The sequence below is a fragment of the Boeremia exigua genome (assembly GCF_020726555.1).
Source record: "Boeremia exigua strain MPI-SDFR-AT-0100 chromosome Unknown C7974scaffold_2, whole genome shotgun sequence".
Taxonomy (NCBI): Eukaryota; Fungi; Ascomycota; class Dothideomycetes; order Pleosporales; family Didymellaceae; genus Boeremia; species Boeremia exigua.
Window position 1 is genome coordinate 2,435,172 of NW_025763519.1, and position 14,348 is coordinate 2,449,519.

Here is a 14,348-nt window from a genome sequence, read left to right on the forward strand (position 1 = left end):
CGGACAGAGAGAGAGATCGGAGAGGTAGAGAAGGAGGCAATGAGAAGAGAAAGATGGATGGAGGCACTAGGGAAGTAGACGGTATAAGCGCACTTCACACACACATCCAGCTGTCTCAAAGGAGAATAAGTCTCACGTAAAAGACCCGTAGATAACAATAAGCAATGATTTCGTTGTGTCTCTACACTAACCTGCATTGCACTCGAACCAACCTATCGAAACCGTAAAGCAAAAGAAAAGAAAGTGAAACCCTGTCTCGTAACAGAAGCTAGCCTAAACCTTCGTCCCATCTTCCTGTGCCCTTTCATCGTCCTCCGCAGTAGCAGTAGCACGCGCACAAGGATGCGATCGGACCCCCGACTCCAGCTGATGCGCCAGCGTATGCGCGAGCGCATCACACAGCGGATTCTTCGTCGTCGCCGCCGCCGCCGCCGCCGCCGTCGCAGGTGCAACGAGGCGGTTATCCGAGTCATAGAACGGCGGGTTGCTCACACCGGGTCTACTGGCACGCAGCATCGCAGTCTTCTCGTTCTTTGAAGCCGAAGACGTGGTTGGCGTGTGCGAGGGGGCTTGTGGGCTGAGGCGTGCGGCGTTGGGCGCGGACCGTGTGTCGGCGGGTTTCTTGAATGCGCCGCTGAAGTGCGGCCGAGCGTTGTCGGACAGCGAGGTGAGGGCGAAGACGTGCTTCATGTAGGGGCTGGGCGCGCGGGCGAGCGCGGTGCGAGTGCTCGCAGGGGCGGGTGTGCCGGTCCAGGGGCCCGATGCGTTGAAGGAGCCGATCTGGTCGTTCGTGGTACACGCAGCGTCAATCGCGCTCTTAGTACTAGGAGCGACAACGTTGCTGGAGGTCTTGCGGTGCTTGAGTGCGGAGACGCGGTCGGAGCTCAGAGGAGCCCCTCGCTGCGTCGTGTGCGCGACATCCAAGCTGTCGCCGTTGACGGTGCCTTCTTTGTGGATCCACTGGCAGTTGCGAAGACGGGTAGCCTCGAGGGGTACCGGCGTGTCGAACGTGTTCTTGACGGTGATCGACTGCGAGCCGGACTTGCCGCGCTGAGGGCTATCGTGGCGCGCCTTGCTGTGCGTCTTCTCCCACAAGAGAGACGACAACCCTCGCGGGAAGGTGTCAGACGCTTTCAGTGATGCACACTCCCAGTACAATTGCTTCTCGCAAAGATGCAGGAGGCGGCTGCTGAGTAGGCGCTCTTGGAGTGCCCAGGCGCGTGTGTCCCAGCCGAAGCCGGGCGTGGTAAAGTCGCTGACTGGCAGCGATGATGAAGCTGACAGTCGTGCATTCGCATTCGCATTCTTGGACAGTACGTTTACCTTGTTGTCCTGTGCATTCGCATTCATGGCCAGTGCATTCGCATTTGCGTTTGGCGGGACTAGGCCAGATGCCATCTTGGTGATCGCAGGATCGCCCTCATCGATCTGATCGAGTACGATTGTCAGGGCAGCATTGCGGTATACGGATGCCATCTTCGCACACTCGGCGTACTTGTCGGCTTCAGAATCCTGGACGATACAGAGCGAGTCGACCCAGATGTACCGGAAGCCAAGCTTCTGTACAGCCTGGATGCCAGACTCGAGTGCCTTTGGCAGTGCCTGTCGCTGAAGACCTAGCTGCGCGTTCTTGAGTCGGTCGGTTGTCAGCGTGGGACTACTACAAGTCCATATATGGCTGAGCGTGACATATCTCAAGGTTTCAATGCCTTGCACGAGCGAAGCGCTGTCAACGATGCGAACACTACTATCGTCGATGCCCTCAGGCTGGGTATCGACTAAGCGCGTCGGTAGAACCTTGTCGGTCGTTGCAACGGTGCGACATACGTCGTGCGTGTGATAGCACTCTTCAATCCAGGACTTCGCATTCTTGAAAATGTCCTGACTGTGATTGACAGTTATGCTGGCAGCTTCAAGGTGATCACAGCAGTCGACGCCGTTCTTACGAACAAGTGTCTCTACCGCTTCAAGCTCTTGATCCGGTGCAGGGAAGACAGCTTGGTCGTTCGGCCACTCAAGACAACAAGGCGCTGGGGTGAACTTCAAGGAGAGAAGTGCCGCGCTCGGTCGCTCGGTGGGATCTGCGTTTAGCATTTCCTTGAGCGTACCAACCACCTCTACTTCGGTGGGAGTCGCGGCTTCCTTCAGGAAGCGTGAAAGCCGGTCTTGCAGGCTCGGAACGTCTTGCCAGTAGTGCTTGCCTGTACGACCGCTGTACTCGCGGCGGAAGTCTAGCCAGTCTGAGTTCGACGGGCTGAACGGCGCTGATGCCATTTCTGCAAAGACGCATCCAAGAGACCAGACATCAGCAGCTTGCTCGCGTGCGAATCCGTTGAAAACCTCAGGTGCGACATAACGACGCGTCAGTGGCTTGTGCTGGCCATCATTCAGGTCGTCTGAAGAGCTGATGCCGAAATCGCAGAGTACTACGCGTGGGAACTCTTGGTCGCCTTGGAGAACAAGGATGTTCTGCGGCTTGATGTCCATATGCTTGACAACTGGTCGCTGTTCGTGGAGATAGCGAACAGATGACACAAGACAACCAAACATCTTGCTGACGACATTGACGAGGTTGGCTGGTTGTAGCGTAACTTGCTCAAGCCAGAGCGCGAGTGTTGTCTCTGCAACGGGAGATACTAGGATCGACATCTTGTCGCCCTTGGAGTATGCACCGAGCAGGCGGATAACGTGAGGGTGGCGTAGCTTCTGGAGAACGCTTACTTCCTTCTTGAGTTCCTCAATAGCGGTGGGGTTGCGATTCTTGAGTGTCTTACGACCCATTCGTAAGTTCGTCGCTCGATGTACTACCTCGTCGACAGTACTAAATCCACCAGCACCAAGGAGTCTGACACTCAGGAATGACTGCGGAGTAAAGTGCTGTAACGCGTCAAGTACAGTCGATGACGTTGTTTTGGTGTGCATGGTCGGTACCACGACGACGGCAGAGCTTGACAGGTCTGTGCGATTATCTAGTACAGCTGACACTGGGACGCGTAGCTCCTCTGTGCGGCTCTGTACTGATGACTCGAGTGGACTGATCTTGGTGTTCCGACCCGCCGGATCAGTCTGTGTTTCTAGCACTGCTAGTTGTCGATTCACAGCGTCTGGTATGAGGCCGACACCATCCGTGCTTACACAAACTCCGCGAGCCACGAGAGGTTGCGATGGGACCTTGGCCCCCCCAACTAACCGGCCGGAGATAGCATCTCCGGCCAAAGTGATTGGGTCGTTTCGCGCTGTCGAAGCGTGCTTTGCTCCAGTTGAGCATAACTCAGTTGAGATAGGCTCTGGTGTAGAGGAGGATCGTTGTCGAATGCGCTGCTGATCGCCTTGTGGTTGCTTCGCGACATCGACGTTTTCAGATTTCGACGAAAGCTGGAACTGGAAGAAGCTGTCAGGCAGTAGACTAGATCCACTGCCACCGCTGCTGCTGCTGCCGCCGCCTCCGTAGTCGCCGCCGCCATAGTAGTGAGAGCCAAAGTGGTTACGAGGATCGCTTTCCCGTGGCGGATGCGACGGCGCACCGTCATACCCGTCGCCGCTGGGCTTGTCATTGTCGTCATCATCATCGGTGTTGTCGCTGTTGTCGGCGTCGTCGTTGCTCTCATCGTTCCAGTCCAGCATACACTTGCCCTGCTTGAAGTGTTCTGCTATGTGGTCGATGCGGTCCTGCCTCGAGTCGAACTTGTGCTTGCAGAACCCGCAATTCCGAGGGAACTCAGTCTCAGAGCTCACAACACTAGCCTGCTCGTACTCATCGCTGTTCACATCAGGGTGGATGTTCCTGAAATGCTACGCGAATGTTAGCCATGCCAAACATACGAGGGTACTTGAGCCAAGCTTGCGAAACCCCTGCAGGGCGATGAACTTGTATGTATAATAAAACTCGCTTACCTGAACGAAATGGTACTTCCGGAAGCATGGGCGCACATTCTCGACACCATCACTTGTGCACAAGCTGCACACCCACGACTTGCATGGATATCCCTCTTCCTCATTTCTCTTCCAATCACACTTGCGGCCGTAACGCTTGCCACATTTCCGCGTGCATTGGTAGATCTTGTTTGGGTCTCTGTCTAGTAGGTCCCGGTCCTCAGTAGGTGAACAGCGCTTCTTCTTCCCACGGAGCGTTGGTGCCGGTGGGTTGGCCACTGTTGTGTCATCGCTTGTCCGTCTCTCTGGTGTTGCCGTGTTCTGTGTAAGCTGAGCGTTTTGAATATTTACAGGGAACTCTATCCCTTGCTGCTGTTGGGGCACCAGATCTGTTGTATATGAATCAGACCAGCACAAAGCTGGCATCATATCGGTTTGCGACTTGTAGGCTGAATCATGGCCCCCCATACCCTGTTTCAGCAATAGCCCAAACCATTGCCGGATGGCATCTGCAGACTCTCCTGTGAGCTGGCTGAGCGAGTCGATGTGACGGTCGCTCGGCAACACGGCGTACTTGTTGAACCATGTTGTGCACACGTCGGCAGCCTCATCCGAGAGACCCTGGACTACGTCTATTTGTGGTGAAGCTGATGAGAAGGAAGTTAATGTGTAGTCCCCTGTCGACTCATGTCGCTTAGACTGGGTGAAGTCTTCGACATCGAGTTGACGCGGCCTCTTGCCCAACGAAGTACCCAGGCTTGGCTGGTACATCTCAAGTGATTGTGTAGGAGTTGCTGGGAAGGAGTTCATCGCAAGTGTTTCCGGTGTAAGATGGCTATTCCACAGGTTGTTGCTCATAGTGTTATCCATGGCCTGAAGAAGTCAGCTTACCCGATCGTGCTCGATATCGTATCGCAACACCTACAAGAGTCTGGGACATAAAGCTCATATCCTGAGACGGGGTCGAGAAGATGGTCGGATCGATGAATGATGCGGCCGTGTCGATACCCTCGTCACCAAAGAAGCCAAAGGTGTTATCCTCGGTAGGCTTCGCGAACTGCTGCTGCTGCGGCAACGTCGCAAACACATTATTGAAGTCCATATCCGCTGTATCAAAAGCGAAGTCAGCGCCCTCCATTGGGTGAGTGTATTCGTGTGTGGGGAAGGGCGTTGTGGTGGGTTGGTCAGCAATCACGACGGAGGTTCGTGTGGGTTCTCCGAAAATGAGTGTGTATGATCAAAAGTGAGTCAAGCCTGAGGCCGCTTGGCTGCTATTAAGTCAAGGGCGCTGTAAACCGGTCAAGCCGCACAGGAACGCGGAGTCACAGTAGCCCTTCTGTGCTGATTTGAAGGGCGGATGCCGGTTGATCGTGCACAGGGTCCGGCTTCAGGCGTCCAGCGGTCAGATTATTAGGCAGGGTTCGCCGACGGCTGCGCAAAATTACAGTATCGCCAAGACATTGCTGAGATCGCGACATCTTTCAGAGCTGCATGAGCACAACGAGCACATGTTATACCATCATGCTACCTAGCAGCTGGATCTGTTGACCTTTATCACAAACATATCGATTACAAAAAGCTTGCAGAGGTAGTTTCTCATTTTGTACATCACGGATCCAGGTTGAAATAAAACCTGACTGTGCGCGGAAGCACCGAAACCGCGTAATACCGCCCTTTTTTTCTCCACAAAGGCGGCGGGCTGAGCGCAAGGACAGCCACTCTTAGTGGGGTTGAGGTGGCTGTGCGCTGCTGCGACTCGAGCTGGATCGTAGATCAAACCTCCGAAGCCTGGACATAGGGCTGTGACTGCGCCGTTCTGTTTGCTGCATGCGCACGCTGCTATACAGTACTCTCCCATGGAGCGCTCACGATAAATGAAGCTTCTGGCGATTTGCTACATACATCTTAATACGACAGGATCAGCTCCTAAATTCGATGGATCCTTCACATGTCGTTCATGCACGTTTCCCCCTAGACCCACGCGGCTTACGCCAACCGACGGCCTCGAGATATCGCTTCTAGAGTTTACTAGGATCACTGCGCCTCGCCCAAGAAACACTTTGCGAAACGTCACAGATGCAACAGCTGAAATATTCGCGTTACACCTCAACACCCATGGATCTTGATCGTGTCTAAAAGTCTGCCCCGTATGATTCCTCAATGAATGAAAGTTGAGACGAATACGATCAACTCCGGAAGAGCCAATTGTGTTACCCAGACACGAAACTTACTTCGCGGTCTGTCGCTGCACATACAACCACGCTGACTCGACACAGTTCGGTGACTATCTCGGGTGTCAAACAGGATTGAAACTCGTAATTTGGAGCGTCGACGAGTACCCGCGAATTCACTGGACCCTGCAACAAGACGTCACGTAAGAGCGCACCTGCGAGAGAGAAGCGCCAAACAAGTCTGGAAGGACGTCTTCAAACGCACGCTTCATTCGTTGTTGCAACGCATACATGTGATCCCGAGCAAGGGTTGGAGAAGAGCAAGACATTGCGAATGCCACGCCACGCGATTGCACGTGCTTCATGGCCAGTAATGTTAACGTAAGCCGGGTAGTAACCATGTTTTCGCGATCGGTCAATGAACGAGATACGCGCTAGATACTGTCGGTCACGTTCGTTCTGACGCGAGCTGAAGACCTCAAGAGCGACGAGGAGGAGGAGGTTGAGGGGTTCGATCTGACGACAACACTCGGACGGGCAGACGTATACCGATAATAGTGACGATGAGCCGGGGCCTCATACTCCAAGGAACAAAGTCGCTATTGGAGAGACCCCGCTGGCACAATCTGGTGAACGGGTGTTGAGACATTCATGAGAGATGAAAGGAGATTTGTGGGCAGCGATGAGCGAGCGATAGGATTATACGAGTCACGGATATTGTATGTATGAAGAAAAATCTGAAAACATGGCAATTTGTGCAGGAACTTGCCCGGTAGGCGATTACAGGCACTAGGAAACAATACAGATCCATCCCCGTCCCATTCCTTCTTGGTCCTTGATAGACTCTTGGATCACTTGAGAGAGCCTGAGGTGTGGGACCCACACCGAAATCGAAGCGGTTCAGATGATCTCGACTTCTGTTATGGTTGCGTCCTCGCCAAACATGCTGTATCGATTCCTCAGTAGATCCTGCATCCTCAGCGTATCATCTGCTTCATAGATCTCGAAGCCTGCGTTGAGGTCTTTTAGGGCCTGACATATGCGATGCTGGTCTTGGGAACGTTGTGCTTTGGCCAATGCTGCGAAAAGCTGCGCATACGCTTCAGGCCAACCAATGGAGACAGCAAATACCCCTCGTCTCCTGAAAAGACTCTTCCTAGCATCTATGCACTCAAGTACAAGGCCTTGCTCGTCAAATCTTCTTTCTTCATTGGCATGCTTTATTAGGAGACATGTCAAAGGCTCATCTTGCTGGGGTAATACGTCCGGAAAGAAATAATGCCACACGAAAACCGGGCCGTTGGAGAGATTTCCGTGTTGTTCTGTGTATGCCGTGGTGTCATGGAATATGCTCCATGAGAGTTGTTCGTATGCAGCTGAGTCGTCACTGCAAGGCTTCAATACGGGGGCCAGGATCCAGTTGCTCTGGAGTACGAGCGGCTCCCGAAGACTGAATCTGGGTACCGGCCGGCGGACCGTAGTCCAGCCCCGTATCTTTGTGGATGCAGGTAGTGGTAGCTCTTTGCACAATGATGACAATCGATCAAATGGCGTAGCAGGTGGGGGTTGTAGCAACTCAGCGCTGTTCACGTATGGTAAATCCGTACGCCAATGATCCGGGATTCCAATCTCGCCTTGGACACCGATCCATGACCACGAAGGAACGTCGCTGAGCATTCTTCTCCGATCACGCCAAACGCCTTTTAAAGCTTCCGTATAGCACCAGAGAAGCTGGTCCCAGAAGAACGGGAGCCATAGACCGAAGCTATTCTCGTAGTTGGTATCACGGTTCAGGAGCTGAACTACACCCGCCAATGCGCTGAGTCTGTCGTCCTCGTTGCTCAACGAAGCTCGGTTGTAATTGTACAATAGCCGATACCACAAATCTTGAAACCGAACTTCGCCATGATCCTCTGGTGTCATCCGAAGTATCCTTAGGAAAAGCTCTTTGTAGTCTCCTATGTTGGGAAGTGTAGGTGTGCCGCATCGATGGCATGAACGCAGTTTCCGGCACTCCCATATTATATCAGTGCCACAGAAATGGAGTGTTCGTGGGCCCATCAAACGTTCCTGGTAGACCCAGGCTCGAGTGTCGATGTGCCGGCGCTGAAGGTAATGGAACTGACCATCATGTTCCAGTCCCTCGAACCACAAGGTCTTGTCGTCGTCGTCGAGGATTTGGCAGTCTTCCGTTTGAAGTGGCAACCGGCTCTTCAAAAAGCCTGAACTGCAATCAACAGAGTCAGACGCTGCAATTGTAAATAAAGACCGGGCATAAATTGATCCCATGTGAGAAACCTCTTTTGAAAAATCGCCAGTACTACCTTGGATGATGCAAAGAGCATCCACCCATAGGAATCGAATATGCAGCATTCTGCACACATGAACAGCATGTTGTACTGTTCTTGGAAGCGTATCCATCCTGATTTGAGCTCGAAACGATTCGAGTGTGTCCTTGGTAAGCAAGACGGAGGGGGGGCTATTACCCCAGCTGTAACTGAGCGTAGCGTAAGGCTGCGCGCCATGATCGCTCGTCGAAACTAAACGAATGTATCTCGAGTCTGTGTCAAAGTGGAGATCTAACAGCCTAGAAGGCCTGTGGCCGCCAAAATCCTGACTACAAGACTCATGTTTTTCAGTACATTCTTGTAACCAAGCGCCCATCAGCTTGGAGGCTGCGTCAGACCCAGTGTTTGAAGACCATTTGAAGCAAGTCGACGCGAGCGAAACTTGGCTTGATCTGACCGGACGCAACCCTTCCCAGATTCCCTGACGAGGCTTGAAGATAATGTGAATACGTATTGTAGCCAAAGGGGCTGGTAAAGCTGAGAGTCCCGAAGAAGTGCTGTAGTGTAGATGCAGCAATTGACTATCGTCACTGATCACGAAATTACGTAGTAAGCGTGGGCTGCTACCCGGAGAGATCCACAGCCGATGTTCTTTTCCATATTGTGAAGTACATTCCTCATTTCGATCGAATGAGCCGACAAAGAGAGAACAAAGGTGACAATCACGCTGAGCTGATCTTCGAAGATCAGTCAAGCTAGCGTGATGTGGTGTGGGTACTCTGCTCGCCCAGAACAGCTTACGTTCCGATTGAACCAAAGGGAAGACATTTTGAAATGTTGCACTTTGAATGAAGTTGTATAGTGAAGTGCTTTGATCCCATTGGAGGTTGTGATGACTGAGGAAGTTGTGTACATCTTCGCCTGCCCAAGACTTGGGTGGCGTGTACGTGGTAGCGATAGTTTGGCAGAGGTTGCATAGTTGATATGGTGTGACCGCCTCGTTGACGTCCATACTTATCAATATGCGTCGATGATGGTCTTTCTGTTGTGATAAGAGGAGGTAAGTGAGCTGAGAAGGCTGCAGCTTGACTGCCCGCCAGCCTGCCACGCTTCCTGTTTACTGCGAAGCCATTGGCAGGCGGATACGGGACTACATCTCGCACAAGGGCAAGCAGGACACAGCATGGCGAGCGCAATACACCCACATACGTAATGTCCAGATTGATGCAAGCAGATGCTATCCGATGTTGACGGTGATATTTGTGCGAGGTAGGCAGGAAAGGGAAGCACGGACGGGAACCACTCGAAGCTCCAGCTCCCCGCAACGCGAACCTCTGACCCTTACGTTCAACATGTAGCTTGCAGTGAACCACACCTTTAGGGTGTTTGATAGATCCAATGCCTACGCGCGCAATCAAGGCCATATTCTACACGCGTTTCCATCATGAGAAAGGTCAGCGAAGCGATGTACCGTCTGCAGTTCCATCTCACAGTCACCAGGCTCACACGTCCTCCACCAAGTCCCAGCAGGCGCGATAACGCCTTCGACCTCACCGTCCGCCCTTCCAACACCGCTCTTTCCCTTCTCGTCGGTCACACAATACCTCATCCCTACCCAGCAGTTCTGTGATCGCCTTATCACCTGCTGCGTCAACCACCACCGCATCATCGGCTTTCCAGTGTGCATAAAGGAGGAAAAGAAGTACGAGAGAAACGAGTTCATCTTTAACTTTGCTATAGTCATTAGCGAAACTGAGGTAGACTGGGCGTGCTATGGACAGGTAGTGAGGAAGCTGGGCAAACTGCTGAGAGGCCTGGAGGAGCAGGGCGGCTTTCTTAGCAAAGAAGAGGATGGCGTTTGGGACGACGAGTATGTTGGCCTCGGGATAGGCGTTGGTGGTCTAGACGACAGCGTGGGTGGGAGTGGCTTCGGCCTCGGCAGTGGCAGCAAGGTGTATGCGCTGTGTGAGATGGTGCTCGAGGACCTCAACAATTATTCTGAATGCATGATACCGATTGGTAGGTGCTCTCTGATGCTGCAAACTTGCCCACATTGACTGATCTGGAATAGACGACTCCAATACCATCAATCTGAAGCTGTTCCCGACAAGACCGCCTCCACCGCCCGTTCACGCGCATCAAGTCCCTCTCCTCACCATGTCGCTTGCTGGCCTCCAGTCGCCCATCTCCTCCGATCTCACGTTGAATCGCATTCTGCCATACATCAACGGTGTGAACTCGATATCACGTATTGCTCAGCTTGCGGATACCGATCTCTCATTGACACGAAGAGCCGTACAACATCTAGTGTACTATGGTTGCCTGGTGCTACTGGACATATTCAGTTTCAGTGCCATCTATGCGCCAACGGCAGAGATTGGTGGCTTCGTTCTGGACGACGATGTGAAGGAAGAGTGCATGAGATACGTCAGGACACCGAAGATGAGGGTAGGGTCAGCCGCGAGCAAGAGCACAGTTGTGCGAAGCGAGTCTGAAAGAAGCCGTGAGGGACGAAGTTCGATATCTTCTTCAGCATCACAGCGAAGTGAGAGTGCTAGCTCCGCCATCCACATCTCAGGCTTCGATGGCGAGGACCAGCAGGACGAAGATGAAGACGGCGAGTGGCACATCGAACACGAAACCTTGATCACTTTGTACACCTCCCTGCGGCAAGGTCTCACGCTCAAGAGTTGGGTGCTTGACAACCTCGACCTGCTCAGCGGCATTGACATTCGCCGGTTCATTACCTTCGGTGTGATCAAAGGCTTCCTCTACCGTGTGCACAAGTATGCATACGCGACATCTATAGCAATGCCTCCAGCGCCACCGACGAGTCTCCAGACATCTGCTGCTCCTTCGACGTCGAATTTGAGAGATTCTGATACAGCGACCATCCGTGGTAACATTCACCGCCCATCCATATCCAATCTGCATTCACATGCACAGCATCCTTCGTTCTCGATACACCGCCCTTCGATAGCCTCTACAACAAGCCTTAATCCGCATTTGGCGAACACTCAACACCACCATAAAGCGCCAAGTATCACACGAAACCAAAATTTAAAGGACATGGATGACCTGGTTAGCGATAGAGAGAGGGAGGTCGGGATGCAATTAGTCAACTTCTTAGATGGCATGCATTGCTTCGATGAGATTTGCAGCGATCTGTCGTTGCCGGAGAAGGTCGTCGAGGGCAAGATCAGGGGAGTCGGTGAGGGTCTCGGAGTGGTCATACATCGGTAATACCCACCTAAGTAGGTGCTACTTTCTATCAATGTGCGACGCGCGCCAATGGACGCAATCGTAGACCAACACGTGGACCGTTTTCCCGGTGCCTGCGGAGGAATCGTGGAGCGACTGCGGGCCGTGAAGCCTCACTCCCACACCCACATGACCATCATACCCATGCTTTTATCACACGCCGAACCTTAACCCAGCAGGCCCTGCATGTCTTGTGTGCGTGATGCACGTCATCCGTACAACGTCGCGAGGCCGCACACGTCTTGACACAGGTGCTCGCTTACACGTGAGCTGCACCCGCGGACTCTGCTCCGGCCATGTGGAGAAGGATTGGGACGTTGGGCGCTCAATTGTGGACCTTTGGGGTATGGGGTATGAATACAAAAGGCTGATGGAGTGAGAAGTGAGCATTCAAACGTGCCGTGCCCATCCTCTCGACTCTGTTGCTTATCACAGTCACTCGAAACTCCCACTCTCGACACCTTCCCCACCCATCATGCTCACGCTCCTCGGCGCCGTAACACTGACCCTCGTCGCCGGCCTCAAGCTCACAGCCCTCGGCCTGGTCTTCAAATGGATGGCCCGCTACTGAGCTGTGTCACACTTCTCCACCGCGTGAAACTCGGCACCGCCAGGCCTGCCTCACTCGGCACGTCACGCAAATGAGGCGAATATCGCGACCGTATACGGCGGGCGACGCACCCGAGCCCACGCTCAAAACAAAGTCCACAAAATCCAATATCCACAATATTGGGCTCGGAGATTTGTGTCAGTGTCCGGGCAGGGCGTGCGACAGCGGCAGGCGCGGGCGAGCGAGGCGCCGCGCTGCGCTGTGCTTGCGATCATCGAAGAGCGCGGAGTTTGGTCCGCCGCGGGTGCTCAGACGGCGACGCGAGCGATGCGGATGCGGACACGAGATGGATTGGAGGAGCGGAGCGCAGCGCGCGCACTGCGGAAGCGCCCCGCTTTACTGCGACTGCGCTGCACTGCTACCCCGCAACACCGATGCCGGTGGGCGATGGTGTGATGTGGTGCAACAACGTGGTGTCGCGAGCGAATCGACACTGGCCTGCGTCGTTGTGCTACTCTTGTTCTCCCCGCTGCATCTGTCTACATACCGCTGCAATGGCTGCCGAACCTCAATCCTTCACCGAACTCCCCGTTCTGCCCCTCGCGCGTGCCCTTGACCCCGCCACGAAACCGCAGTTTCTGGCCGATTTGCGGGACGCGTTGCTGAATGTTGGCTTCTTGTACCTCAGCGAGACGGGGCTGCCAGACAAGCTGGTGCGCGATGTGATCGAGGAGTGCACGAGATTTTTTGAGAAACTACCACAAGCGCAGAAGGAGGCGATTGAGATGAAGAACGAGAAGAGTTTCCTGGGCTGGAGTCGGGTGAGTTGAATTTATCTCATTGTGCTGCATGCTTGTGTGTGGCGGAGAGGCGAGGAGTGCAGCTTTGAATGTGATTGTCGTTCATCTATGGTCTATTGGGTTCGTGCAGTCATGTACTATCTACGATCTGCTGTGTATATGCAGCGATGGAGAAAAAAAAGGAGACGCTGGAGCTATTACAAGAGCAGGGAGAGAAGGAGGAACAACAAAGAACGCGCGTGCAGACATCCTTCATCAAACGCAACGAATCAAACCTGGGTATCTTCCCACGTGTATCTACCAAGACAACGATCGTGTAGGATCGTTATGCCGTCATCCTGCCATTACATCTTCCTTCTCTTTTGCTCGACAACATTGGACACCTTGCTGACGATCTTCAAGCTCGACAACGAGACCACGGCGTTCAACACAGATCACCGCGAACAGCTCGACCTGTCGACACCGCATCCAGTACCAGGACCAGAGGCACCGTTGTACCACAATCTCCTCGCTCCAAACCAATGGCCATCACCGCAGCACCTCCCGGCATTCCGGCCGGTCTACGAAGAGTACATGCGTCGCATGTCTGAAATTTCTGCTCTTTTCACGTCACTGATCGCGGAAGCGATCGGCCTGCCTGCCAACGCGTTCAGCCAGTTCTTCGACGCGCAGCAGCAGCACAAGCTCAAAATCGTCAAGTATCCCGAGGTATCCGTGCCCGACCTGGCAGCAGACGCGAGCGAGCAAGACAGGAGGCAATGGGAGATCGCGCGCCAGGGCGTCGGACCTCACAAGGACAGCATGCTCACCAGCTACTTGCTGCAGGCCAGCAGCCAACCGGGACTGCAGGCGCAGAACGCCAGAGGGGAGTGGGTGGACTGCAAGCCTATCGCTGGCACGCTTGTGGTTGCCATCGGGCAGGGAATGGAAGCTCTAACGAACGGCGTATGCGCGTCAACTACCCATCGCGTGCTGAGTCCGCGGAAGGGCGAGGGCGCACGGTTCTCCGTTCCGTTCTTCCAGGGCGTAAGCTATGATGCAAAGTTTGAGGCCATGGATGTGCCAGCGTCAGTCCTGCAGCTGCGTGACGAAGCACGCAAGGCGCGCAGGGACGACGTTGAATTCACGTTTGTCAAAGGCCGGTGGGCGCATCTGGGCGAGGCGACGCTGATGAATCGGGTGAAGAGCCATCCAGACGTGGGCCAGCGGTGGTATCCAGAGCTGCTCCGGCAAATTCGCGCGTCGCAGCAGTCGTAACTGCCGACCGCACTTGCACCATCAGCAGGAAAACGTCGTCCTCGTTTTTCGTCCCCGCTCGTGAATTCTCAAACAAGAGACTATTGATTTTTGCGTGCGGGCATCATCGCGCAGGCCGCACAACGACGCAGGTTGCGGTGAGCTGATG

At 53.9% G+C, this 14,348-nt stretch overlaps 4 protein-coding genes across 4 annotated transcripts; 2 read left to right on the top strand and 2 right to left on the bottom strand.

Annotated features, from left to right (window-relative positions):
• Positions 1–152: 152 nt before the first annotated feature.
• On the bottom strand, positions 153–5,428 carry C7974DRAFT_328572 (uncharacterized protein). Its single transcript, XM_046139033.1, has 3 exons — positions 4,799–5,428; positions 3,895–4,746; positions 153–3,792 (listed from the first exon to the last, which is right to left on the bottom strand). Exons 1-3 carry the CDS (start codon positions 5,009–5,011, stop codon positions 274–276), a joined length of 4,584 nt encoding a protein of 1,527 aa, XP_046001874.1. The 5' UTR covers positions 5,012–5,428; the 3' UTR covers positions 153–273.
• Positions 5,429–6,885: 1,457 nt separating this feature from the next.
• On the bottom strand, positions 6,886–9,658 carry C7974DRAFT_112355 (heterokaryon incompatibility protein-domain-containing protein). Its single transcript, XM_046135007.1, has one exon. It carries the CDS (start codon positions 9,342–9,344, stop codon positions 6,945–6,947), a length of 2,400 nt encoding a protein of 799 aa, XP_046001875.1. The 5' UTR covers positions 9,345–9,658; the 3' UTR covers positions 6,886–6,944.
• A 1-nt stretch (position 9,659) lies between these two features.
• Positions 9,660–11,661, top strand: C7974DRAFT_112356 (nitrogen permease regulator 2-domain-containing protein). The gene is made up of 3 exons (XM_046135008.1): positions 9,660–9,785; positions 9,833–10,351; positions 10,404–11,661. The coding sequence occupies exons 1-3, from the start codon at positions 9,731–9,733 to the stop codon at positions 11,573–11,575; spliced, it is 1,746 nt and encodes a 581-aa protein (XP_046001876.1). The 5' UTR covers positions 9,660–9,730; the 3' UTR covers positions 11,576–11,661.
• A 1,036-nt stretch (positions 11,662–12,697) lies between these two features.
• Positions 12,698–14,200, top strand: C7974DRAFT_301417 (uncharacterized protein; the record flags this gene model as incomplete). Its single annotated transcript, XM_046137850.1, has 2 exons — positions 12,698–12,964; positions 13,346–14,200. The coding sequence occupies 2 exons, from the start codon at positions 12,698–12,700 to the stop codon at positions 14,198–14,200; spliced, it is 1,122 nt and encodes a 373-aa protein (XP_046001877.1).
• Between the last annotated feature and the right edge of the window lie 148 nt (positions 14,201–14,348).

What these genes read in the sequence shown, in the direction of transcription:
- C7974DRAFT_328572 (XM_046139033.1), bottom strand. Translation starts at nt 5,011, where the DNA reads ATGGAGGGCGCTGACTTCGCTTTTGATACAGCGGATATGGACTTCAAT. An exon ending in GCTTTATGTCCCAGACTCTT is followed by an intron (nt 4,747 to 4,798) that starts GTAGGTGTTGCG and finishes TGACTTCTTCAG; the next exon opens with GCCATGGATAACACTATGAG. An exon ending in GGAAGTACCATTTCGTTCAG is followed by an intron (nt 3,793 to 3,894) that starts GTAAGCGAGTTT and finishes ACATTCGCGTAG; the next exon opens with CATTTCAGGAACATCCACCC.
- C7974DRAFT_112355 (XM_046135007.1), bottom strand. Translation starts at nt 9,344, where the DNA reads ATGGACGTCAACGAGGCGGTCACACCATATCAACTATGCAACCTCTGC.
- C7974DRAFT_112356 (XM_046135008.1), top strand. Translation starts at nt 9,731, where the DNA reads ATGCCTACGCGCGCAATCAAGGCCATATTCTACACGCGTTTCCATCAT. An exon ending in GCGTTTCCATCATGAGAAAG is followed by an intron (nt 9,786 to 9,832) that starts GTCAGCGAAGCG and finishes CACAGTCACCAG; the next exon opens with GCTCACACGTCCTCCACCAA. An exon ending in TGAATGCATGATACCGATTG is followed by an intron (nt 10,352 to 10,403) that starts GTAGGTGCTCTC and finishes GATCTGGAATAG; the next exon opens with ACGACTCCAATACCATCAAT.